The 24933-nt window shown below is 44.1% G+C and overlaps 1 protein-coding gene across 1 annotated transcript; it reads left to right on the top strand.

The window, feature by feature from the left end:
* Positions 1-5198: 5198 nt before the first annotated feature.
* On the top strand, positions 5199-22485 carry LOC144146040 (2',3'-cyclic-nucleotide 3'-phosphodiesterase-like). Its single transcript, XM_077677962.1, has 8 exons — positions 5199-5374; positions 8293-8575; positions 9331-9487; positions 11085-11256; positions 13248-13360; positions 17308-17626; positions 20968-21235; positions 21862-22485. Exons 1-8 carry the CDS (start codon positions 5347-5349, stop codon positions 21965-21967), a joined length of 1446 nt encoding a protein of 481 aa, XP_077534088.1. The 5' UTR covers positions 5199-5346; the 3' UTR covers positions 21968-22485.
* Positions 22486-24933: the final 2448 nt, after the last annotated feature.

The following is a 24933-nucleotide window of genomic DNA, read 5'->3' on the forward strand; positions in this document are numbered from 1 at the left end:
ATTTCATAACAGAAATGTTTCAGTTTAAAGTTTCCTGCGAGAATTCGTGCACACACGTGCCCTGTCTCTTCTCCAAACTCTCCCGTTCTAGCCTTTTACAAAATCAGACAAGCACGCCAAAATGCGCGCAGTTGAGTGAATGCAGACTAGGTACTCACCAATGCTATGCTGGAAGCTTCAGCAAAGTGTGGCAGCTTGTTGCTCACCGCTAATCTTTATCAAGTGGCACGGTCTCTGTAAATTTTGACCTTTTTTTTTAACAGGCCATGCACTAGTCATAGTTTGACTGCTGTGATTGTTGGCGTCTCTACTTGCGTTGTATTTACAAAGTGGAGGCCGACAGGGTAGCTTTATTTTGTGCTAAGGTTTTCTAAATAGTGTTTGAATGAGCGTTCACACTTTGTGAAACCTGTGTAGATGAGAAAAATGTCATGTTTAATTTGGGCTTCGTGTTGGCAGCTTTGAGTGTTCTGGGCGCTTAAGGGTTTTAAAATGCCAGAAATATATGCATTGAAATGAGTAATGTTCAGTAATGATCATTTGGTTGAATTTTGTTGTTCCACATGTTCATAATAAAATATTCTGAAGTGCTGAAATGTAAAAACATTTATTTAGAACAAAAACAATAATGTTTGGAGCAGAAATTTATGGCAAGTGTTGGAAAGCCGAAACTACCTATACCCCGCTAGTGCCAAATCTCGCGTCTGTGCTGGATTTCTGGACGAGTTGTATTTTTTGTACAAACCTTGTTACATTTTTCAATAAATTACTCAGTCTGCCTACAGCAGCAGTTTTAATCTGAAGAAAAAACTGAGCAGAGTTTCATTGCGCAACTCTGCAGGGACCAACCACCTTCCACTAGCTGTCCAAGGCAGCTGCCCATTGTGATGACCGTGGGTTGCAAAGCTCGCGTTTGTTTATTACCGACAGAGAGTCAGCACTGAATTCCGATTTCAGTTGCAAGGTGCATTTGTTTCATTCATCCTGAGCCGTCTTATCGGGGCAGGCAGTTCGGTTACGGCAGCAAATGAGGCCGCTATGTTTGGGCAGGCAAAATAGATGCATAGTGTTGTCCTATTCCAACTCCTTTAGCTTTTTACATATATGCACCAGCAATGTGAAAGGGCACTGTGACAGCATTTGTCATGTTGGCATGAAGGTGCAGCACTATCCCTCGTTTCATCAAAATCATGTCCTGGTATTGAATTGCATTACCTCCCCTTTGCCAAAACAACCCAGGCAACATATTTTCTGCATGCAGGCATTGCATACACAACAGTCATGGCACTGGAAAAGGAGCAGGCTCTGCAAATGGCCCGAGTAGCATTACTTGCAACACACCTCCAGTACAGTTCACTGCTTTCTTCATTTCAGTGGCCTCTGTAGCTAACTGGTGTCCCTCCCACCTGCCGAAATTTAATGCCATCGCTTGGTTGGGCGCGTTTGTTTCCCATGTCAAGTGTAAGAATAGCTGGCTGCAGACCTGGGCACAGAGGCATTCCCTGGTGCGTGGTTTCGTCAGTTGCATTACAGCTGGAAACGTAGTACTTGGCACACAGTACAAGAGTTCAGAACACTCTGCTGTAAGTTTTCAGAGAAGCCTGCTAGCGCCCTTCGATTCGTCGTGGAGTGCCTTTTTTTCCTGCCTGTTAATTGAAACGGCCATGAGTCAAGATTTCAGCATAAGTCCCTAGTTGGCCAAAATTAATCCGAAGCGCTCCACTACGGTACCCCTCATGGCTCATGTGTGTCTTCCGTGTGTTAAACCCTCATAATTTGAATGTGACTATGAACGTGTATGCTAAACACTATAAACAGCAAAAAATTGTGTATGTACAAAATGAATGTGGTGTTTAGTATTTGTTCTGAGAATAGAGGATGACGCCGTCTTGTTTATTGAACCAGAAGACCTGCAGAAAATGCCTCCGGGATAGCACTCGGAAAGCTTAGGCAAAGCGTTAAAGGGGAGTATGAATAAACCAAAAAATCGACAGACTGGCAGAAAATGCTGGCAGACGACGTATACGACTATCTCAGTCAAGTTGTCCGTGATGGTCCGCTGGGTGCTTTTGGAAAGCAGGTTACCTCTGTCAATAAAAAGAAAGATGCATACGTCCAGTAAACTGTTATGGGGTAACCAAATGCAGTGATTGTGGTGAGCAATGCAGAGCGTATGCAGCGAGCAGGTAGTGCAAGTGACAAGCCAAAAAATTAATTCAAGATGTGAGTGGTTGAAAAAAAAAAAAGCATTGGGGGGGAAAAAAGGTTGCATTTTTCTTCTTTTTCCAAGGATAGCATTTAAAAAAAAACAGCTTCTCCAGGGAAACTTCTTTTGATGCAACCAATCTGCAGTGAGGGAAGTGCTTCCTAAAATCGATGATTTGATGTGAAATCGTGCGCATATTTTAGAGCGGAAGCTCTGCTGGGACGTTAGTTATGCAGCATGTAACAATTCTGTTCAGTGTCAACAGAAAAATTTATTGGTCACTAAAGTCTCTTAGGTGATTTGAAAATGAAAGCCAATGATTGTCGAAGACTTCTTCACTGCTGCATCATGTCTGCGGTGCCGCCAAGTTCACTTAGCTGTCATGCGGCACACATCAGGATAATTCTTGTTCCATCCTGGCACGGTGCAGGGTTAGTGTTGTAGTGACCACACTTTGCTGCGGCTCTTGGAGACCCGGGTTCAAATCCCATTCGAACCCAAATAGGTTTCTATGTATATTTTACTCACTTATTTTATATTGTTACTAGGCGTGGTTATGTTGTTGGCGAATGGGACACGTGATATAAGGTGGACAGTCTACGAGACTCACTGCGATCATCATTTTACCCAGTCATTATCATCACGGCCGTCTCTCGCACTCAGCCTTGTTCGTCTTGCCTAATGCCTGTATCTCGCTGTACGAATCTTCCAAAATCTCTTCCCCGTAGCAATATTTACGGCGGCCAAAATTTTGTTTCATTCGTGTAGTCGCCAGCAACTACAGTCACTTTTCGCATTTGATGAGATATCTAAGGCCTTCACCTTTAAGAAGTATATCGAATTTTTTTATAGAACTGTGTGGAATCGTCTTTTTTCAATTTTTCGTATTCTGAAAAAAGAAGAAAAGAACCTGTCTTTTTCACGGCCCTCAAAATTTCATGAAAATTTGCATCTCTAAGCAAACCACAAGCGAGCAACAGCGACAGAGAGCCCCGTGTGGCAGTGTATTCATTTTTTCACTAGTTGCTCGCACAACCTAGCTGCTTACAGCACACACTCTTCACCCACCACAATCGCTGCATGAGGTTACTCCATATCAATTTACCAGAAGTATGCATCCTTTTTTTTAGTGATGAGGTAGACTACTGTTAATCTCTTCAGAGTGCCTGCCAAAAGCACCTCAGCGGATCATCACTGACAACTTGACCAAGGTCGTTGTATTTGTCAACCTCTTCTAGTATTTCATTACCTATGCTGAAGGGGTCACTTTCCGTATTTCTGTTTTTCGCGTCACTTACCAAAATCACTGCATGTGGTTACCACCCTTTGCGATGCAAAAACTTGGAAACTTGCTAAAGAGAACTTGTACCAGCCTAACAAGCCAAATCGAAAGAATGGTAGGATTAGATAGGACTGGACGCTTGCGAATGGAATTAGAATTGAGCGTCTTGAATCGCAGAAAGAACTCGGGTCGCAAAGAAGTGGAGTTGGGCTAGGCGTGTAATGAGGGTATCTGACAACCAGTGGTACAGAATGAGTACTGAGTCTCGGACGGGACTGATAACTTGATGGAGAGATAAGAAAGGTACAAGGTCGAGCAGTAAGGCATCTAGACATGACGAGCGGCACACATTTGGACGTGTAGCTATTTTCGCACTGATTAATTAGATATAGATGGCCAAATAACTCGACCGGCTTCTCAATGTGTTGAATGAACGGCTACACGCAGTAAATGCAAAGCCGAGCGCCAATAATCCTAGCCAAAAGTACAGCCTTATGAGGGCGCTCGGCCCGGGCAGACTGGAAGAGACTACATGAATGACGTTTGCGGCGCTGGGCAGGCATCCGCTGACACGCAACAACGCAAGCAGACGGAGATGATCTGTCGCGAGTCGCAAGGATGCAGCGCAGGGGCAGCCAGGATGCGAAACATCGTACACATCGTGCAACGCCATACAATTGATGCATCGTTTACTTATTCTCCGGAAAAGAATGCGCACTGGGGCTCGCTCGGACTCATAGCGAGGAAAGCCCCCCCGACTACCCGCGGAGAGTCCGAGATCAGATTACGGAAGTTTTCATGTCGAACCCTTTGGAGCATTTCAGTATATCCTAGGCACTATAATCACTATAATTTCAGATTTTAAATCTGCTGGGGCGGTATTCTCGTAACTGTCCCTTTCGAAAACGTCCCTTTTGCGCCCCTTTCATGGTGACGTAACTTCTGGTTAAAAGGTGGACGTTGGCAGCATGGAGAAAAGTTGGCAGTAGGTTTGCCGCGCTTGCGTTACTTCACTTCCGGTTGTTGGCTTTTAGCCAACCAGGACTCGCCAAAAGGGCCACCTATCTCTTTATCACCCCCTTTCTCCTCTCTAATCTTCATATCCCCCTCCTCCCCCTCCCCACCGCACTGGGTTGTATGCAGGTGAGCCCCCAGTTGAGCTCAATAATATCCCCAGTGCACTTCCTTTCCTTTTCACCCGAACCACCTAGTAGTAGTAGTAGTAGGGACACTAGCTGTTGAAAGGGACGCGAAAGGGACAAAACTCGAGAATACCGCCCCTGACCCTGACCCAGAGAGCTCTGCCACAGAACAGGGAGGATTGCTCTGCCCTGATTGCCTGCCACGCGGCTTGACATGGCTCGGGTTGGATTAGGCAGTAAAAAAGATTGGTTTATTGCATGGAGATAATAGTTTATTGCATATTATCTCAATGCTTATTGCAGTATGCAAAATAAATAAAAAATATAAGCGTCTGTGGTGCTTAGTATATGCCTCTTTTGCTTCAAATTCGAGTGAGAACATGCTTCTTTCCTTTGGGATGAGAATGGGAACGAGGACAATAGTTATGAACAATTTTATGAAACTACAATTTTTGTCCTTTTTTACTTGCGCTCATTCTATGTCTGCAAAAAGTTTCATTAAAAAATTCAATTTCAAAATTTATTTACAGTTGGCTTCCTTCCCGCCTATTTTCCAGCCGCTCCGTTTGACATCAGCTGTAAAGTTTCGTTCTCTGGTTTCGGTTTCTTGAACAACTGCTGGCTGGGCCGATCTTGATAGCGAGCTCGTCGAATCATCAAACTTCACCGACTCCGCGTCGTGCTTGCTCGGAACACGTCTTTACAATACGGACAGCATGGCAGCAGCCGCAAACGCCGAACAAGGTAGGTGTGCATATATCGCTATTGTTTGCGAATTGCTCTGGTATTTTGTAGCAAGTTTCTCTTTTGCAGTTGTCAGTGACAAATTTACAAAACAGGATGTTGTTCTCACAAAGTATACCTGTTGTTATGCACAGCGCGGAATATTGAACGCCGCCTATTTACCAGGCGCCTGGTAAATAGGCGGCTAGAACATTCAAATATTTAGCTAGAACATTCAAATATTTTGTGCACATTCAAATATGTGCATTTACAGGGGTCGTTACCCCGGCCGTGAAACACTTGTTGCGTGTCTTTGGATAGTGGCGATGGTTACAGGAGGTGTACTGTTAAGCGATTTGGTAGTTCATTTTAAAAAATAGCTACAGCGCGAATAGAAACAATTAGGACACAGAAAGACGACGGAACGCTCGAAGCGCTCGTGGTGTGGGAGCTCTAGAGACGGGGAGCGGGATCGAGGGACCCGAATTTCACTAGCAGTAGAATAATTAAGGCGCAATTAATCGCTCTGATATATTTAAAGCGACTTTTCAATTGCTAGGTGAAAGAAAATAAAATCTGGTGGTCCCGTGTACGCTGAAAATTCTGGCGCAACCCCATGCGCGTGCCCGAAAACACCATGTTGAACGAGTTAGGATGAGATAATTGGCTGTGTTTACATATGACGTAGCAACGCTAAGGGGGAACGGCGCATCGTAGACAGCAAAAAAAAAAAAAAAAAAAAGGTCTCTCGCAGCAGAGCGCGTGCGCGGCGAGCTACTGCTTGAAGCACAGCACAAGCAAAAACGGCGGGCAAGGGTGGCAGTGGTGCGGGATGAGCCGTACATTCTAGGGAGCCTAGGCTGTAACGTACGTGTCTAGGGAGTCTAGATGTAACGTGCTAGGGAGCCTAGGCTCCCTAGCTAACACGTTACAGCTTTGCTGGTTAACTATCTGTACGAAGTGCATGGGCGCCTTTTTTTTACCTAATTGTTTCCCATAATACTGCTGGGATTCACTGACCACTACAATTAAAATTTTATCAAGTTCAATTGGTGGAGATCAATTGCTCCTTCTGACATCACTGTAAGCAGCCGGCAGCACTCACAGCACCCCGGTATACAACCAACTCCAAGGTAAGCGGAAACATCTATGGTGTTGGTTATACGTGAGAAGGAAACATTGCAGGTTGTGGCGGGTAGTGTTGAACTTGCTATCGAAGAAAGAGGGCCATAATTTCTAGACCAAATGTGTGCTTGATTAATTGTTACAAGCTGTATGCATACAGCTTGTTCGAAGAAGAAGACTTCGCAGTGCTGCGCGATTTTGCTTCTAGCTCTACGCCATGATAGATGCTAGCACAGAGCAGCTGCATGGGCCCGATTTTAAGGCCCAGGCCAGGCCCAAGCCCGCTTTATGAAGACCGAGCCTGACCTGTAACACCTAGCTGGGGCCTGGTCGGGCCCGGGCGTCCTTAAGTAAGCTCAGCCTAGGCCCTGCCTGGGCCCATTGTCTTGAGCCCAGGCCTGGCCCGGACCCAGTCATTTATTTTTAAGCCTAGGGAGGGCCCGTGTTTGCGTGACCAGGCCTGAGGTTAGAGGCCAGAGGAAATTTGTTTATTGTATGTGGTTGAGGGTCTTCATAGCGGGCAATCAGAAGGAGCATATCTAGTCTGTGCAGCATATCATGGATCGAAATGCAAAAGTTAGGGTTAAGTAGTGCACGTAGTTTAGCTTCCACCGTATTCAGTTCACATACCACATCAGTGTAATAATAGCTTGTATTATTACATCAGGTACACTATCACCTTTGATGACCAGATTCTTGGCAACGTCACGTGGTTGTCTCGCCCACAAGTTGGTATGCTGAATTGACCCAGAATTAGTGTTCTCCGTGGTTGTGTCAACCTGTTTCACTGACGGGCCATCCCGTTTATCTGTCATGTGATATGATGCTGTAGTGCTGCAAGCTAACTCTTTGTTTTTCCACTATAGCAACATGCGCGTAGCAAGCAACACACTGGGTGCAACTCTGCAGGCTAAGGTTTGATTGCCATGTAATGAACTCAAATTTGTTTTGCTCTTTACAGTTGTGGTCATTCTGTGCACTGAACAACAACACAGCGAGCCAGCTGGGTTGGAAGCATTTCATGGTTACGATGGCCAAAAACAAACAAGGACCAGGAAGAAAACACACGGACGAGCTAACAACTCATTTTATTGTTTCAAAGGAAGACCTAAATAGTGCCTGTTTTCTTCCTGGTCCTTGTTTGTTTTTGGCCATCGTAACCATGAACAGCAACAGTAATAACATCAGTTTTTAGCACATCGGGCACTTATCTGTCCCCTTAAAAATTGCTGCAAAGAACTTTTAAATCTTCTTTTCATTACTTCATGATGATTTACTTTATGACTGATTTCTTTTCCTCATCACCAGCTGCCATTTTTCCCCAACGTGACCATGCCTTAAAAGTGGCACATGTAAAATGCTGCACCTGTCGCTGCATATTCAGTCATTCAAACCTTGCACATTTGTTGATTAGAATATGTCCTGCCATCTCATATTGCAACTGTCACTGAAGCTGTTAAATTTCAAGAACCATAATACGTGCTAGACTTATTAAATATATACATACATGTTTTTTAGGTGTGTGTTTGTGTCCTTGTCAGCTTTCAGTTGTGTTTTCTGTATGCTTACTTTTTAGTTTTAGCCTCGCACCAACTTGTATTTGGCACTTTTTTGTGCCTGAAACCTGCTGATACAGTCGTTTTGCAATTTTTTCTTGTTCAGTGCTTCACTCCCATAGCAATACCCTCCCAGTGATGGTCTTTAGGGGTATTTTGATTAAATAAATAAATAAATAAAGTAACTGATGCCAGCAGATGGCAGGGGTATATACATGAAAGCTCTGAGTGTGCCAGTTTGTTCTGCCATGCATCCAGATGGAGCGGGTGATGGCTTCTGGGACAACACCCAGCTGTTGGCGAGGATGGACGTGCCGTGTGTCAAGCACGACGAGACTGTGCACTTCTTGCGCAGCCACGGGCGCCTGTTCTTTTTGGTGCGGGGGCCCCCGGGGTCTGGCAAGAACATTGTGGCCGATGAACTATCCGAACTCTATCCGGACAGCAGTGCCTACTGGTCTGACAAAATGTTCTGCACACCCATGGCACCCGAGAGGAGTAGCGAGAAGTTGCGGGAGTCGCACGACTTGTGTCTCAGCAGGTGAGCCGTGCTGAGACTGTTGTGTGGGAGGCCGCACCCAAATTGGGATGGATGGGGGCCCGAACAAGCAACTAGAAATTTGCATAATTGTTTCATATTTTGCCTGAAGCTAGTTTGATAGTAACACTCTGTTGAAGGCAGACTAACTGCAGGCTAAACAAACATGGGCAGTTATTTTTAATCCTAAAATTCTTCCCCTTACGTCCGGCCCTTCAAAGGCAAAGTTAAATTAAGGTGTGAAAGGTTGGTGTTATAGGCAATTTGCAAAATGTGACATCACGGAGACGAGGTGGCGCATGCATCAGCAGTGACATCCAATATTTGTGTCGCATGCTCTTAAAAAATGGCCAGGATACAACTGTCTCTGGTGCTTTGCATCTGTATTCAGAGTATACCTTCTCTTTATACTTTCTCTGCATGAATACTTTCGCAATTATGCGAACATAAACATATTTTGAATGCCCATGCAGTTTGGAGCATAGCGTTAGCCAGAATGGCTCGTTAATTAAGCTAGCGTTAGCCAGAATGGCTCATGAAGATTCCCTATTGATTTTAAGTAGCACTCGTCTCTTCATAAGCTGCAGGAGGCCATTGTGAAGAAGGCTGGCAGTGATCGTTATGAAACTGCGATTTTCCCGGTTTTAGTCCTACCTCAGCCTATATGGAGGGTGCTTTAGCATTCCCTCACGACATTCTTCAATGCACACTGGTGTTGCTGCTGTATCTGTTAATCTCTGCGTTTGAATTTCTTGCAGAATCGAAAACTTTATGAAGGACAACGTGTCCGTCATAATAAACAGGAACACCAATGTGATGGTGTGGGAGGTAGCAAAGTTTCTCGTCCTGGCTGCCAAATACGGCTACACCATCATTCTCGTCAATATGCCGCACCACTTCAATTTAGATGCAAAGGTAAACTCTGCCGGGCGAAATGCTTCCAAGGCTATTTTGTAGGACTGTTCAGTAGGTAGCAATATTCTTCTTTAAGACAGTCAAATAATCTCCACAATGCAGCATTGTGGATAAACTACGTCATCATTAGGCCTCGGAAAAAAGAAAGGTGGCCCTTTTTAGTTCTTTGCTGCAGGCTTATTGCAATGCCATTTGCTTAAACCTTCATAGTGTAGATTTGTAGGTTTATAGTGTAGGTTTATTGTATCAGAAAGTGAAAGTGTATGGTGCAGAACCTTGCTGCTTATACCTCTTTTGGCTTGGGTATTGGCTTGGGATGCTCTTCTGGCTTGGGTGGCGACATCATTTTTCCCCACACACGAACTTCATTCTACCTAAACGTCCCACCCGGTGGTTACTATAGCATCAAAAATGGCCAATACTGTAAGCAAGCAGTGGCTCCAAATAGGGGTTAGCTGTGTGTGAAGGCTTTCTTCTGGCTTAAGTGTTTCATCCGAGTGTGAGACGGTGTTTGCTGTTTCCAAACATGTAACACTTTTTCACGTGTTTGCTTAGTGTTCTAATTGATTTTATGGTTGTTTTATGTTACCTGAAATAAAGGTGAAAGATCCAAAGAAGTGGCAAAGACTGGAAATAATAGGACCACATAGCCTTTTGGCCTGCAGCAAGGCTTCCTCAGACTTACTGTACACTTCAGCAAGGGTTCTCACATAATCAATGCAGTGATTAGGCTTCTGATGCTGTTAACTGCGTTTAGAAACAATCGCAATTTAGCTGTACAATGCTGAGTACCAATGTCTTAATGCAGGCAAATTTATGCAGTCACTAATGCAGCCATAATGCAGCTATAATAAAAGCTGGCGACTTCCAATGAGATGGGGGTAATTTGGAAAAGGGTATTTTTCATATTCTAGCATGGGGTGGTACGGTGCCACCAGCAGTAAATGGAACGGAAAGTTGGTGTTGTACCAGCATTATGACATGTGAGAAACTGGACAGAAGAAATGCTCAAGCTTCAGGTTTGTGCATATAAATTCAGCTCAATTATTTTATTTCACACAGTTATGCAGAGAAAACATTAGGGTCAAAAACATCTGAGCCCTTAGCGAAGCTGCTAGTAGTGGGCCCATGCAATTCGTTAACACACAAACACCAGCTTGGGGTATAGGACATGAACTAAATATCATTCATGTATTATGCATACAACAGAAGGTGGAAAACGATTTGGTTCTCCCCAAATGCATGTGATTTACAGGTACAGGTGATCAGGTGATCAATTATAGATTATATTTACAGGTGATCAATTATATATTATACAAAAGGTAGAGACTATTTTCCTCCGGTAAGCTTTCTGATCGTGCAACAGAAATCAGCGCTCTGCTTTATGCTTATGACGAGGCTGTAATATATTTTCGTTCCAATGTAGTTTATCCTGCGTTTACGTACCGTACAAATTGTTCACAGGTTGAATGCTGAAGTTTGTTTGTTTGGTGTCTGTTTCCTTTACATGGCGCCCTAAATTTACTTATTGCTTATTGCAGTTGCCTCTTTCGCAACCGCCTACAGACTCATTTCCCATTTCTCTGGCGGCACGCAGGTCTTGACGGTGACCAACAACAAGGGGCTCGACGAGTCGTACATTTCCAACCGAGTGCGTAAGTGGGAAGAGGTGCACCCGCTGGCCACGGGCTGGGCACCCAGGCCGAAGGATGCTGCACAGTTGCTGCAGCGGTACCGTCAGCTGAGGGAGGATCTGTGGGACAAAGGTGGTAAGTGTGCAGGAACTTCATTGTCTCATCTTCAGACTGCATGATTGCGCGGCGTGTAGGTTCAGGTTGCACGCTTTATGGTGCGGTTAGAGATTTTTAGTTGTGTGAGGTTTGCCAGAAGGCTACAATGGGCCAGGCTTACATTTACAAGCGATCATTCCTTTTTTTTTTTTCTTTTCAGGCAGGCTGTGCTAAGTAGATGGAGGCCAGTCATGGCAGTTAATGGGGGATGGGGTAAAAACATGGAAGCGACACATTAGTGTCAGGATCTTTTTTTTTTGGTTAGGCTAGACCCTGAAAGATCTTGACGCACAATTTAAAAAGAATGTGCAGGAACAGCCATCGAAACAATTGTAAATATGAATGAAATTTAGAAAAAAAAAAATAAGTAACTGAAATTTCTGACATGACGTAATGCTCCTTTGTCATTGGTCCGTGGAGGAACTGCTTGTCAGGGCTTAACACCAAAATTACCCCTTTGTGTGGGGCGTTGTGTCGCTGTGCCTATGCTGTCTCTTCAGTCTTGCATTGAAGGAAGTAAACATTTCACTTCGAGACTATATGTGGCAGTTTAACTTAGTTTTAATCGTTATATAGTGAACACTTCGTCACGGAAAACGAGTGTGGCATGGTTGTCCCAGTATGCGTTAAGGTAATCGTGTTATGCCTCAGTCAGAGTGGACATAGGCGAGAGCACAGCTTGGGTACAGGGAACACCTGACTGGGGCAGGCACTCACAGCCACTGCGTAATACTCAGAATCACACTTCTCTCTCAATCCCAACTGCACTGATGGCAGCCGGTGAACTGCAACAATGGGAAAAGAAAACGCCAAGAGAGGATGGTGTCATCATGGATTTCAGGTTTTCGCTGCCGGGTGAAGGGTTGGGTGAGGGGACATGTGTTACGAGTAAACATGCAAAATGTTCATGATCGCTGAGTCCCCTTCAAAGTGGTCATATCTGCCTTCTAGCCTCATCATGGGTGAATTGTAAGCGGTGGGAAACTGGTTTCTGCTTTTTCCATAAATGTTCACTCACACATTCTTCTGCAGTTTTGCTGGGAAACTGGTTTCTGCTTTTTCCATTAATGTTCACTCACACATTCTTCTGCAGTTTTGCTGGGAAACTGGTTTCTGCTTTTTCCATTAATGTTCACTCACACATTCTTCTGCAGTTTTGCTGGGGGGAGGGGAGACGATGGGAAAGTAAAAAAAGCTCTTAAAGCAACCAGAAAAGCGTGGCTAAATGCTGAGGCACCATTTTCAGCTGCCATCAGTCATGCTTTTCAGGCATCGTTGTGCTATTTTCTGGTTTTTCACAGGAAGTGTGTTGTATTTACTTCCGAAGTGAAAGATCAAAGCTCTTTTTGCAGCTTTACCCAAGATGATTTCATTCCATCGGCAGTTTCTACCTTGGGTAAAAAGTAACACACAATGCACACACGTTGTGAACGGCCCGATAGTCAGCATACGTTGCATGGCTGTGGCCTCACTATTTGCACCAATACAGAGCTGGAGGGGAGGGGGGGGGGGGGGGGGGGGGGGGGGGGGGGCGGCGTTTTCAAAGTGCTTGGATGATAAGCCAGGTCTTATTCAGTAGTAGAGAGATTTCAGCTTACCATCGCCGCTGATATTTGGTGGCCACTTTCACCAGTGGCATGGATGAAAATTCACAGCACAACCTTCACCATTCCCAAAGGCTATTTTTGCACACTTGTCCCATTGCTTGCGGGAGCTACACTCTAAGGCAGTCCTGTGTTTTGGCCTCCCCACAATTCAATAAATTGATCAGGGTATGCAGACAACAATAACATTTGGCTAAATTAGCTCAAATAATCTTAAACCAGGCTTCAAATTTTTTTCCTCACAAAAAGAGAGAGAAATGCAGATCTGCCATTAACTCCCACTGAGAGCTGTCACCCTTGCAGTATTTCTCTTCCGTTTTCTCTCGTGCTTCGTGGCTCAGTGCACTCCCACGCCTCTTCTTCCAGCAACTCCCGCACTGAAGGACGTCGCCAACAGCCACGTTTTTCCTTTCTGCCTGGCAAGGTTGGCTCTCTTTGGGTGGAAGTCTGCAGATAGCGATTACTGCAACAGCCCGAAGGTACGCACCACTGAGCACTGCACCCTGAATGTTTAATTACTATAGTCACGCGGCAGTAAATTGCTGTCTTTTAGCTTTTTTTGCTGCCACTTTTATTTCGTAGTGCTTGTGCTTCGAGCTGTTATACTGGGCTTGCGAGCCATTCCCACCATGTCAGAAAGCACTTGGTGAAGGAAAGAGGCCTATCCATGATTTTAAAATATGAAGGATCTACTAAGTATAAGGCACCAAGGATATTGTTAAAATTCGTGGTTTTGACATGTTTAGTGTAATAGAGTTGCCTGTGTAACATTGCTAGAGAGTGCACGGGATTTGCAACACTTCATTCTTCGAAAATAGTGGGATGTTTGTCGGCGGTAGTAAATGTTAGCCAGGAGATTTGTGAGATGTGCCGCTGCAGCGAGTGGAAAGACTGGGGTGTAGCTTTTGTCGCAACAAAATGTGCCCGACCCTTGGCTGACAGTTTAAACCCATGCACGGTGCCAATTCAAATGGGTTAATTCCAACTGTCAGGGTTACTCAGTATTACCAGTTGTGAAACTCCCCATAGGACCCACCATGTATCAAAAGCCGGTCTTTGGCTGGTCCCCCTTCGCTGCAGGGGCAAACAGGGACAGCATGGGGCATGTTGACCAGGGGCAGAATTCTCTAAAACGACGGGGCGTCGTTTTGAAACGACGGGGTAGCGCCATGCAAATGCATGTGTTCTTGGGTTGGGCCCGTCGCTTTGGGGTTCTCTGCAGGGAGAGTGAGCCGCAGAAAAGCGCTGTGGCAAGGGCGCGAAGCGACACCCACTGCCCCCCGTCGTTTCACTTGTCGCTTCGCGCCCTTGCCACAGCGCTTTTCTGCGGCTCACTCTCCCTGCAGAGAACCCCAAAGCGACGGCCCCAACCCAAGAACACATGCATTTGCATGGTGCTACCCCGTCGTTTCAAAACGACGCCCGTTTTTTAGAGAATTCGGCCCCAGCTTGTCATGGGTCGGCATAAAGTTGAAATGGTACTAAGTGCTTGTGGCTGCTGCGATGAGTCATACAAGAAAAACTATGAAAACAAAAGTAAACATTGCCTAATTTAATGTTTTCTAATTTGAAAAGCAAGCTTTATTTTAGGAAGTTGTGTTGTTGAGTAACTGTTTAGCAAAGCTCAGCTTTTGTACCCTAGGTACCGGGCCAATGCACTTAATTGCCTCTCAGTTTCAACAACACGGGGGTGCTTGTGCCACCTGGATTCTGGAGTAGGGTTTCGCAACTGGTGCACAATTCAAGAACTCTACCAACTAAACTAGAGGTGTGTGTGGATATGAAAACTGACACGGAGAATCGAATACAATAGTGATTGCGAATCGAATCAAATAGAACATTTTCAAATTTAAATATCATTACTGTAGTGTGTTTTCAGCTCCTGGAACGTAGCTACAAAAAAAGTAATACGATTGACCTAACACATCTGAGAGTTCATGTACTAGCGCTCGATAGACATCTAATACAAAAAAAAGATTAGGACACGACGGCAAAGCAGTCGTAAAAAATATGTGTCATGCACTGCTATGAAGAAAATGAAGAAGCGTTCCATTCGAGCTAACGGGGCGCACTTGTGTTAGGCTTCATAGCACATCTTTGGGGTCGTGCGAGAAAGCCAACCCAAGGAAGCTCGCCGTGCAGTGAAGCTTGAAGGCTCTCATGCTGTGCCCAGAGTAAAAAAAAAAGGAATATAAATATTACCCAGAGTCAAGGAACATAAATATTTGGGAGTGTGGATAAACAAAGCGGATAACCACTTAAGAACTCACGAGGAGCAACGTAAGGGCAAGGGGAAACGAAACGCAGCTATAATGAAGCATAGTGCTCTGTGGGGGTATAACAAATATGAAGTAGCGAGAGGAATGTGGAAAGGAGTAATGGTTCCGGGTCTCACATTTGCGAATCCAGTGCTGTGACGCTATAGCAGGCCTTGAAGTGAACCAGAGAATGGTGGGCCGTTTGACCTTAGGAGCGCATGTAAAAACAACTAACGAAGCAGTACAGGGGCGTCATTTGAAATTCGAAAAGTGCAGAGTAAAATATGTTTTGAGAGGAGGTTGAGAGCAATGGATCAACGTAGGTGGACAGCTAAAGTTTTTAGGTACGTATACATGAAAAGGGTCGACACGCAGTGGCTAAGGAAAACTAGAAGGCTAACGATGAAATACGGAAAGAACAGTGGAAAATCCAAGACAGCCAAGGTAACCAGAAAAGAGGCAAGGCAGATAGAAACAAATTTATTTATTTATTTATTTATTTATTTATTCAAAGTACCCCTAAAGGTCCTCACACAGGATGGTATTAGATAGGGGGTAGTCAATGCAGCAGAAACAAACATACGAACAAAAATATATACAACAAAGTGGAGAGAAAATGGAGAACAAAAATGGAGAGAAAAAAATGGAAGCTGAAACATTGCTAGAGATGTACAGGGCTGAGAAATTAGACTTCAGCAAGGAAAATTTCTACGATAATTTCAAAGGCAGTGCTTTGCTTTTTGAGGCTAGAGCGGGTTGCTTGCGAACTAAGAGCTTTGTGAGGAAGTATACGCAAAATGATGGGGTATGCGCAGTATGCACAAAAAAAACAGAAACTACGCGGCACATAGTGTTAGAATTCGAGGGTATCCATCCAAATCTAGAGGGAAATATTCGGCTTCCAGATGCCCTAGGATTTAACGCTAGCACAGAGGGAGTTAACTTCAAGGCTTTTGAGGCGACGAAAAGAAGAATAAAATGCTGGTGGATGAAAAGCAGAGAGGGGAATATTGCCTAGGACAGCTACCACCTGTAGAAAATAAGTATTTTGTGCCTGCCCTAAGAGCAGTGTTAGTATCAAACAAAGAGTGTAAAACATAGGTACAATGTTTTTTTCTTTTGTAAGATGACGTGTCGTCACCCGCTATAAAGGGGATACCACTATCAATCATCAGTCATTATCATCATTGCACCGCAGATATAACATTTATTGCGCTGTTATTCGTAAATCTAGAATATTCAGAAATTTTGAACACTTCAAATGGTAAAACTGCTCTGCAAATCCAATAAAAAACACTATTCGCAAAGTATTCGAAGTTCTGAATATTCACATACTTCTAGTTGCGAACCGTTCCACATTTCATTGTCGACACTTTGTGTGGAATACTGTGGCTGCATTCATGCTCTCAGTTAACAAATATGTTTTTGGATGGTGCTAAATACCCTCGGAGCAAAAGAGCAGCAAATCATCTCGGGTTAAAAAAAGTTGGCTCCAATCCACACTGTGAAGGTGGTTGGAAAGCAAAGCTGTAAACGACACCACAACAATTGGCCATGCGACATCATTTGAATTCACACACATGGCTCTACAAAGAGTGAAACCAGAGATTCTTCCAGCCGTTACCTTGGATTCGCGTCAAAAAGCGCCCTCCCCTTCCCCAGCCGCTGAATCAAAAACACAACCAAATTGGTATTCAGCAATTTAGAAAACGGAGTCCCATTCGTGGCAAGCTGTTCGCAAAAGGTAGCCTTTCTTTAGTGGCCAGGTGCCTGTATGTGGTTTGTATGCAGCCTCCGCCCCATTGGGAGTTTATTGTCCCGCACGCCGTGAAAGAACCATTGGCTGGTAGAGGGAGAAAGCTTTGCTTTAAAACTATAGTGAGTAAAGTGTGCGTCGCCATGCTGCCATGCAGACAAATAGGGTCTTCACTTCAGATATGACCTGACATCACCTGATATTTCCTCTCAACATATTGGAATATCTACAAAACTTGGCTTACATACATTTCTCATCCAAAAAGTTAATCGGAGTTAACCGGCCATTGCCTTTCTACCCAAGACATCGTTTACCTGATTGAAATAAAATTAAACCATCGTTACTTGCCTTATTATTCAAGCGTGCGGTGCTGTTTTGTTGCCGTCCCTCCAAAACCTGTTGGCCTGTGCAGGTGAGGGCAGCCTACGGGCGGAAGGACACGCTTCGTGTCTTGGGCTACGCCGTGGCCAGGGGATTCGTGTTCGCCGTGGCGGAGCTGACCGATGCCCAGAAGTCGCTCACCGCTGGTGTTCGCAACGATCGTGACAGCAGCTGTGGTGACACAGTAGGAGATGTGGACGCGCTGTCTCGGCGTTTCTCAGAAGGTCTCAGCACTCGGCAGTGGGAAGAGATCGCTTGCACTGTCGACCTCTCCAGACTTGCTGAGGGTGACGCTGGGGATGGGGAGGCGGACCTACTTCAGTGGATCGGTCACAGGTTTCTTCTTAAAGGTAGGGAGCGTAGGCTTCTATTTTAGCAGCACCTAGAAATAATCAATCGATCAGTGAATCGATCATGAAAATAAAAATGCTTTTTATTGATTGATGGATAATCAATTAATTACTGTGAATACATAACTACTCACCTCATTGACTGGTCATCTCATTGATTAAGTTATTACCCAATTGATCCACTTATTTGTTACTATATTGATTGGTTTGTTACTTGATTGATCGATCTTATTACTAAATTTACTTATTTAGTACTCAGTTGATTGATCAATTGATTATCGATCAATCAACCGAGTAATAAATAAATAAATCAATAAAGAATGAATGAGTCGATCGATTGAGTAATAAGGTAACCAATCAGATAATCAATCAACAGATTGAATCAAATATTGTTCACGTAGTAATTAATTGATTAATTATCAATTAATAAAACACTTTTTATTTTTACAAGTTTTTTAATGAGACATAAAAAAGCATCTGGGCGCAGCGAACACATGCAGCTTAACTCAGCACCATTTGATCTAGCAAAAATTTCCACACGTCATGTCACACATCATACCCATAATTCAAAAAATTTTCGTGAAAACAAGCGTCGTGGACGTTTTAAAAATATGTAACATTAATTTTTCTCGGGAAAATAGTTTTGCAAGTTTTGTAGGAAGTGTGGGCTTATGGTTTTGTGTTAGCTGCCATATGTTGTTTTTGTGTATGAGGTAGTTTCCACAACATTTGGAATCAATGCGCATATACAGTCTAGTCCACTTATAACAATATCCAAGTGCCAAGGAAATCCCTTCGTTATAACCGATAATTGTTATAAGCGGGTCGCGAAATAAAAAGACTGAACAGAGCTTAAAACCTTTTATTCGCATGCCAGCAAGGTCGTACTCCTACTAATCCGCAGAAAAGAAGCCACAGTCGGTCACCTTTGTTTGCCGCGTGTGAAGGTAGCGCCAATCTTTTCCAAGAGCATCTATAGGTGCTTCACCTAGCTGAGGTAAATGTCCTTGGCGGAAACAAAGTCCGTGAGGGTCTGTGTCACGCATGGGGCCTCCTACGAAGACACTACCTGAGTAGGCTGCGCAACCGCGTCATTAGAGTCGTCACTGTTGCACTTTGGTGCACAATATAACCGGATTCAGTCGTTATATCTGATATCGTGACACTGGAGCATTGTAATAAGCGGTTTATTTTACCATAGAAAGAATACAAAAGTTGACGGTGCCATAGCTGTTCATCGTTATATCCGATTTATTGTTATAAACGGTATCGTTATAAGTGGACTTGACTGTAGTATACTGTTGGGTCCTCTTGCAAGTGGGCTGGGGTTAGCAATATATCTAGATTTGCTGAATTTGGCGGTCTATAGCTTTTTACAAATTTAAGGCTAAAGTCACAGTTGCTTTGGTCACTTTGCTCTTTAGAAATTATTGTTAAGTGTGAGCGCAGTAAAAACGTTTTCAGAAAGTCAATTTGACTGGGAATATTCCTGAAGTGTGGAGCATATAAAGCTTGCTGGGTGGATTGTGCTGTTCAGGTGTTTTTTTTTTTGCCCGAAACGAATGTGGTACAATCATCGGTTTAATAAATAAATTTACGCTTTTCTTTAATCTGTTTAATCATTAATGTCATTAAAGTAAAAATTGTAAGAAGGGCCTGATATTGCTTCCTTGTGTTGGGACCTCATTACCTCATATTAGTACTTTCTTCTTTTATGTACAGTTAGTTTTTATTAATTTATACATATTCAAATCATGAGTCGAAATAAGGCTTTATAAATTTTAAGCAGGCGCCTCTGAAACCCCAGCTTTTTAATATGATAAGAACTAATTTAAAATTTTTAATTGATCGACTGCGTTGCTAAAATCCCTGTAAATTACCAATAATGTGAAAAGCGTTCTCAGAAAATTTTCAAGCATCATACCCTTCTGCATTAACATTGCTATTTTTGCAGGCCAATTTTCACTTAACTCGAATTGACATTCACTTACAAGATTGTTTCCCAGAAAATATGTCCATTTGTTTAAATAATATTTTCCCCTGAATTTATAAAAGACTGGTAAGAATTGACATCAGGAAATAGGTACCTCATCTTTTCATCGTGGTTTACATATTACAGTTGCTTTTGCTAACTGCGCAATGTTTATAACAGCACAAACAACTAAATTTTGAAAGATATGCATGACTTCACATTGGCAGCGTTTGAGTCTCACTGGACAACCAAAAAAAAATAGACATTGTAATTTACTGTATAACAGATTTGGTGCCCGTTTTCATTTGACTTGCAAGCTTTAACTGGGTGATTACTAGTACAGTTGTGTTAGCGCTCCTTTGTGTCCCCATGAAATTTTCCACAGCATATTTCAATTACCTTTAGGCCTATTTAGCCACTCTAGATAAGAGGCATTTGTGCATTCATTAACATTTTATGTTGTATTAGTTTCATCATTTTAGCATACCTGTAAGTGCACTAAATGGGATTGAGTCAGTGTGGCTTTTGATACGTCTGGGTTGGTCAATTAATACTCAGTTGTGTTTTCTTTTATAAGCATGCATGGATGTGCACATGGAGACTGAACTACCCATTTAGCAATAAAGTAGCATCATAAAAAATTAAAGCCATTCCACTCAATGTGAAAGCTGTCGGAAGTGCAGAGCAGTGATTCGTCATAATGGGCTGTAGCGCCGTTATCCACTCACTCCTACCACCCAATGCAATTCAAATTTCCTGCCTTCGCAGTGCTCGTGCACCCCCCTGACTGAAACCGCACCAGTGGGAGTTCTGTTCTTTTTGTGCTTGCTTTTCCTCCCGCACAAACCAGCATTGCACTGCCACTTTTTTTCACTTACTGTATCGTAAAAACCAACCCAACGAGCGTTCCTGACTAAATGAACGCGGGCCCAGCCGGTTAATTATGTATATTTTGCCTCAAATGTACCTGCAGTTTTCTTTGCGCTAAACAACAATGAGATGTATGACAAGTGCCAGTGGTTCACGAGTTTCGAACGCTTATGACTATATAAACCGCTTGGCTTTCGAAGCCTCTGGGTTATGCCACGATGACGAAACACCGTGTGGCTCTACTTGGGTCCAGCGAGTGAGCTACGACGACAAGGCTATGAGCTACGACGACCTTAAGTGCTCTGCACTTAAAAGAGGAAGTGAGAAACAGGTAGAACTAGCACTAGTATAGATACCTGGTTTGGGAATGCTGTATTCAGGCCACTGGTATTCAAAAGTATGTTTTCAAAGGTGTTCAAAGGTATGTCTTTTTTTACCTTTCCCTACCCCTCCCCCCCCCCCTTCCCCTATCCCTTTTAACTGCATTGCTGCCACCAAGACGCAGACCCGTCCAGCATTGCCTTCATGCCCCTCGGCTCGTGCCAAGGGACGGAGTACTGCTTCAGCAAGGCCGTGTCAGCTCCAAGAATGCTGCTGTCTTCAAAGATGCCCGGGTGGATTTCAGAGGCCAAGGCCCGAGAAGCGGACAGTGGGGCTGGTGTCAGAATCTACGGCTCAGCAGTCGACGATGTCTGCTTCGTTGTGGACGATGCCTCGGTGGAGCTAGACGTCGTCTTTACGGGCTACTACCAACCGCACACGACAGCGTGAGGAACGCCTTTCTTGCTGATCGCTGGCAGCTCCAGCATAGTTGTTCGAAGCAGTTTACAAAGTGTTGTTCAAGTATGTTTCTTACCTTTGTCTGGAAAGGAGGTTATCATACCCAAAATTCTTTGGCTGCTTTTCTCATTTAGTCGTCAGCAACCGTTATCATATCTTTCCTGTGAATACTAGATTAGGGCAGTTCTGGAAGGACAGTTCACTTCGTAATTAACTGCAGTCTTTCCACTCATATCTTTTCAACAGTGGAGACATTTCACCGTACTCTCACTTGTCTGTATCTTTACAAATGTGCAGATATTTCAATTTATTTTTTTACTACTTTATTTATTGCAATGCAGTGCTGCACGTGGCAGAGTTGGGTTTAAAGTACATCACTAGTATGTTTCAGACCAGCAGATGGATATCCAGCGCCAGTGAGTCTTACATTTCATCCTATACATACAACTAAGCTAAGTCGTGGTTCTCATTAGGGCTATTTCAACCATTCTTTTGAGTCTTGTGCAGTACCTTTTTTTGGATAAGAATAGTTTTATTACGTAGTATCTGTTTCTGCTTGGGTGAACTTTTGATGGGTATGATGATGATAATGCGCCATGTTTTCTGCACGCAGCCTCAGTCGCAACACCTGGTCTCAGAACCGAAACGTGTACAGCAAGTCACCAAGGCGCAGCGGCCCCTACGGGCCTTTCACCCGATTTCGCCGTGGGGAGGAATAACGAACATGGCTCAGCCCTGTGATACCGGGACTATCGTGAACCAGTGGACCATGTCGTCGGGATGGACAGAATCCAAAGGATGTTACTTACAGTACTTTAACATGTTTGTTGCTGTGCCAAGCATATACTGTGGTTTTTGCTGAACAGAAGTGAAAGACAACTCAGCGTTCACAATTTTATTAATGGGCATGTATTGTGGGGTGCAGCTGACCAATTAATCGACATTTGCTGTGCCAAGAAGCCATCGTTGATTGGCTGTGGAAGGTATGCACCTATTTTAGCCTTCGAACATAAGTGCCTTGTTTGCGTTCAACAAAATGAACTGCTCATACCGACTCTTTAACAAAACAAAACAAAAAAAAATCTGCGCACAGCAATGTGACACTTCTTTGCCAAAGAGAAATGGTATGCATTCAGCCGTGATGACACAAAGCTGTATTTTTATGCTGTTCTCAAAACTACTATGTACGGGGATTTTTACAATTAAAAAATAAAACAAGTATTTTAACAAATCCAAACGAGTTCTGGTTCGTTCAACAGGGTCGGGTTGGGTCAAGGCAGTAATTGCCAACCGACTAACAGTGGGCGTCACAGGGCCCGTCCTGTTATCTTGGGATACTGAGACATGAGAGTTTGTGAAGCCCCGTTAAGCAGCTCTTGAACTCCTGACCATAGTGCACAGTACAGGCAAAACTCGATCCACCGAAACACGATCTTATGAATTTCCTGATCTAACGAACGGATTCGGATTCCCGTGCAGGCGCCTGCACGGCTGAATGCCTTTATGAACTCAAACTAATGAAACAGCTTCAGTGCCATTTTCGATTCGATGAGGTTTTTAGAGAAACGGACACATTTAAAAAAAGGACCAATTTGGAATGTGTTTATTCAGAACACCACGAAGTTTATTGCTCCAAGTTGAGAAACAAAAACAAGGCGTCTAGTTTCGTTTTTGTAGAGCCTTCTAATCTTTCTAGCCTATCCCCCGGGCCCCACCAATTTTCTAAAATAAAGTTTCTCTACTACTACTCGCAATTTCTCCCAGCATTCGCGCATTCTCTAGAGTCTTATGTTCTGGGATCTTGCGAAGGAACCGCGAGGACCCTTTGATCGTGCTTGGTTACGGGCTACGAAAAGTCTGTCCGGTCAATGCTAACAAAGCGCATGCAGGCGAAAATCCCAGGCATTTTTTGCCAGGAAATAAATTCATTTCCCTGAGAAACGGCCCCTAGCGTTTTATTATTATTTTCCCTACATACTTTTAGTGCATTGCTAAATTACAGGCAGGCGATCACCGTGGTCGCCGCAATTACGATGTCATGGTAGCCGCTGGGATGCGCCTCCCTTTATACACGGAATTTCTGGAATCAAGTGCTGGTAAAAAATTTTAAGAAGTTGTCGATTTAACGAAATAATTTGCGGTTCCCGGTCACTTCGTTAGGTCCCCTCATATCCTTCACCTCAGTCTCTACACTTTTCCCTCGCATTACCTTCTCTGTCTCCATTCCCCCAACCACCACCTACAACCCGAGCTCCCTGAATGTCAGATCCTGGCTAAGTTTCCTCCCGCTCATGTCTTCCTTCCCTTCACCTCGTGCTCCGCCGCTTCCTCTCAGCCTTCATGTATTGCCATCACCCTGCTTATCGTTTGCTCCCCCCATTTCTCCCCTTTCATGTCCACTCCTTCGTTCAGTTACCGTCACCATCTTCCATTCTAGTTACCCGCCCTGCCCTCCTTCCCCGCGTTTGATATGTAACCATCCTACTCCATTTCCATTTCACGATCTTCCCTATTTCTCCATTCCCGGTCCCTTTTTACACTTTCTTCATATTCCCTTTCCTTTTTTGCCGCCTTGATCACTCTGTATCCCATTCACCCTCCTCCCGTTTCCTCTCCCGCTACGCTCTCTACTCTCCCCTTTCAATATCCCATTCTTTTTGTCCCATACCCTTAGTATTCCCCCTCTTGATATCCCTCTTCTGGCAGGGGACTTCAACCACGCGCCCACTACATTCGCGCAATCCCGTGCGTTCCTGTAGCTTTCTACAAGCTTTGGGGGAGAGATCTGACCAGCTCCAATATGGTGAGCACCTGTTGTTGTTGATGGTTGTTCAGGCTGAAAGAGCTCAAGGGGTGTTGTACTTAGGACTCCTGCCCATATTGCTTTGCGCAACAAATATGTGTATGCATTCTCTCTCTCTCTCTATCCCCTCCCGTTCATCCATATCCTCTGCTCTCTTTTCCAACTCTCCTTTCCCCTCTTCGCTCCCGAATCGCGTGCGAGGCAGCGCCCAACCGGTATGCCCAACGGTATGTTCCTGTACACCAGTGGTTTTCAGGGGGCCCGCGCACCTCCAAATTCCCGCCAAGGGATTTGAGGGCCCGGGCCAGCGAAGCCCGCTCCGTCTTCCACCATTTTCTCCCATTTTCCAACCTTTGCCGGCAACGCAGAAATGTGGCTTTAGTGCGTGATATATGTGCGGTTAGCTTCCCCGCACGGCACGTGTTTGAACGTCGGCTTTTTGCACAGCGGGCCAGCAATGCGGGAAAGCCAGACATACAAAAGACAAACTACGGTAAGCTACGTTTTGGCGACTTTTAGGGGATAGAAGGTGTTGTGTCTCGATGGGTGCATATGTTTGTAGATGCAACAGAATAAGGACACATTGCACGCCAGCCATTTTTTAGAGAGAGCCTCGTCCTTGGTATATCTGAGTATTTACCATAACAAAACATATATGGTCTTACAAAAAAAGTCAGGTTTGTCCCCGATTGTGAGTTTGAAAAATAGCAGCTGATTTTTACCATCCGATTTAAAAAAAATATAAAACCCGAAAACGGACAACCCTAACCATACTGAGAATTGGGTGGCTCAAGGGGAGAAGCAGATAAAAAAAGGACATTTTCTTTCATTCTTACATTTACTGGCTATTTACTTTATTAATTTTGAATATGGTTTCTGTCA

Source organism: Haemaphysalis longicornis, unplaced genomic scaffold (genome assembly GCF_048455015.1).
Source record: "Haemaphysalis longicornis isolate Haplotype H1 unplaced genomic scaffold, Haemaphysalis longicornis Haplotype H1 scaffold_7, whole genome shotgun sequence".
NCBI classification, from domain to species: domain Eukaryota; kingdom Metazoa; phylum Arthropoda; class Arachnida; order Ixodida; family Ixodidae; genus Haemaphysalis; species Haemaphysalis longicornis.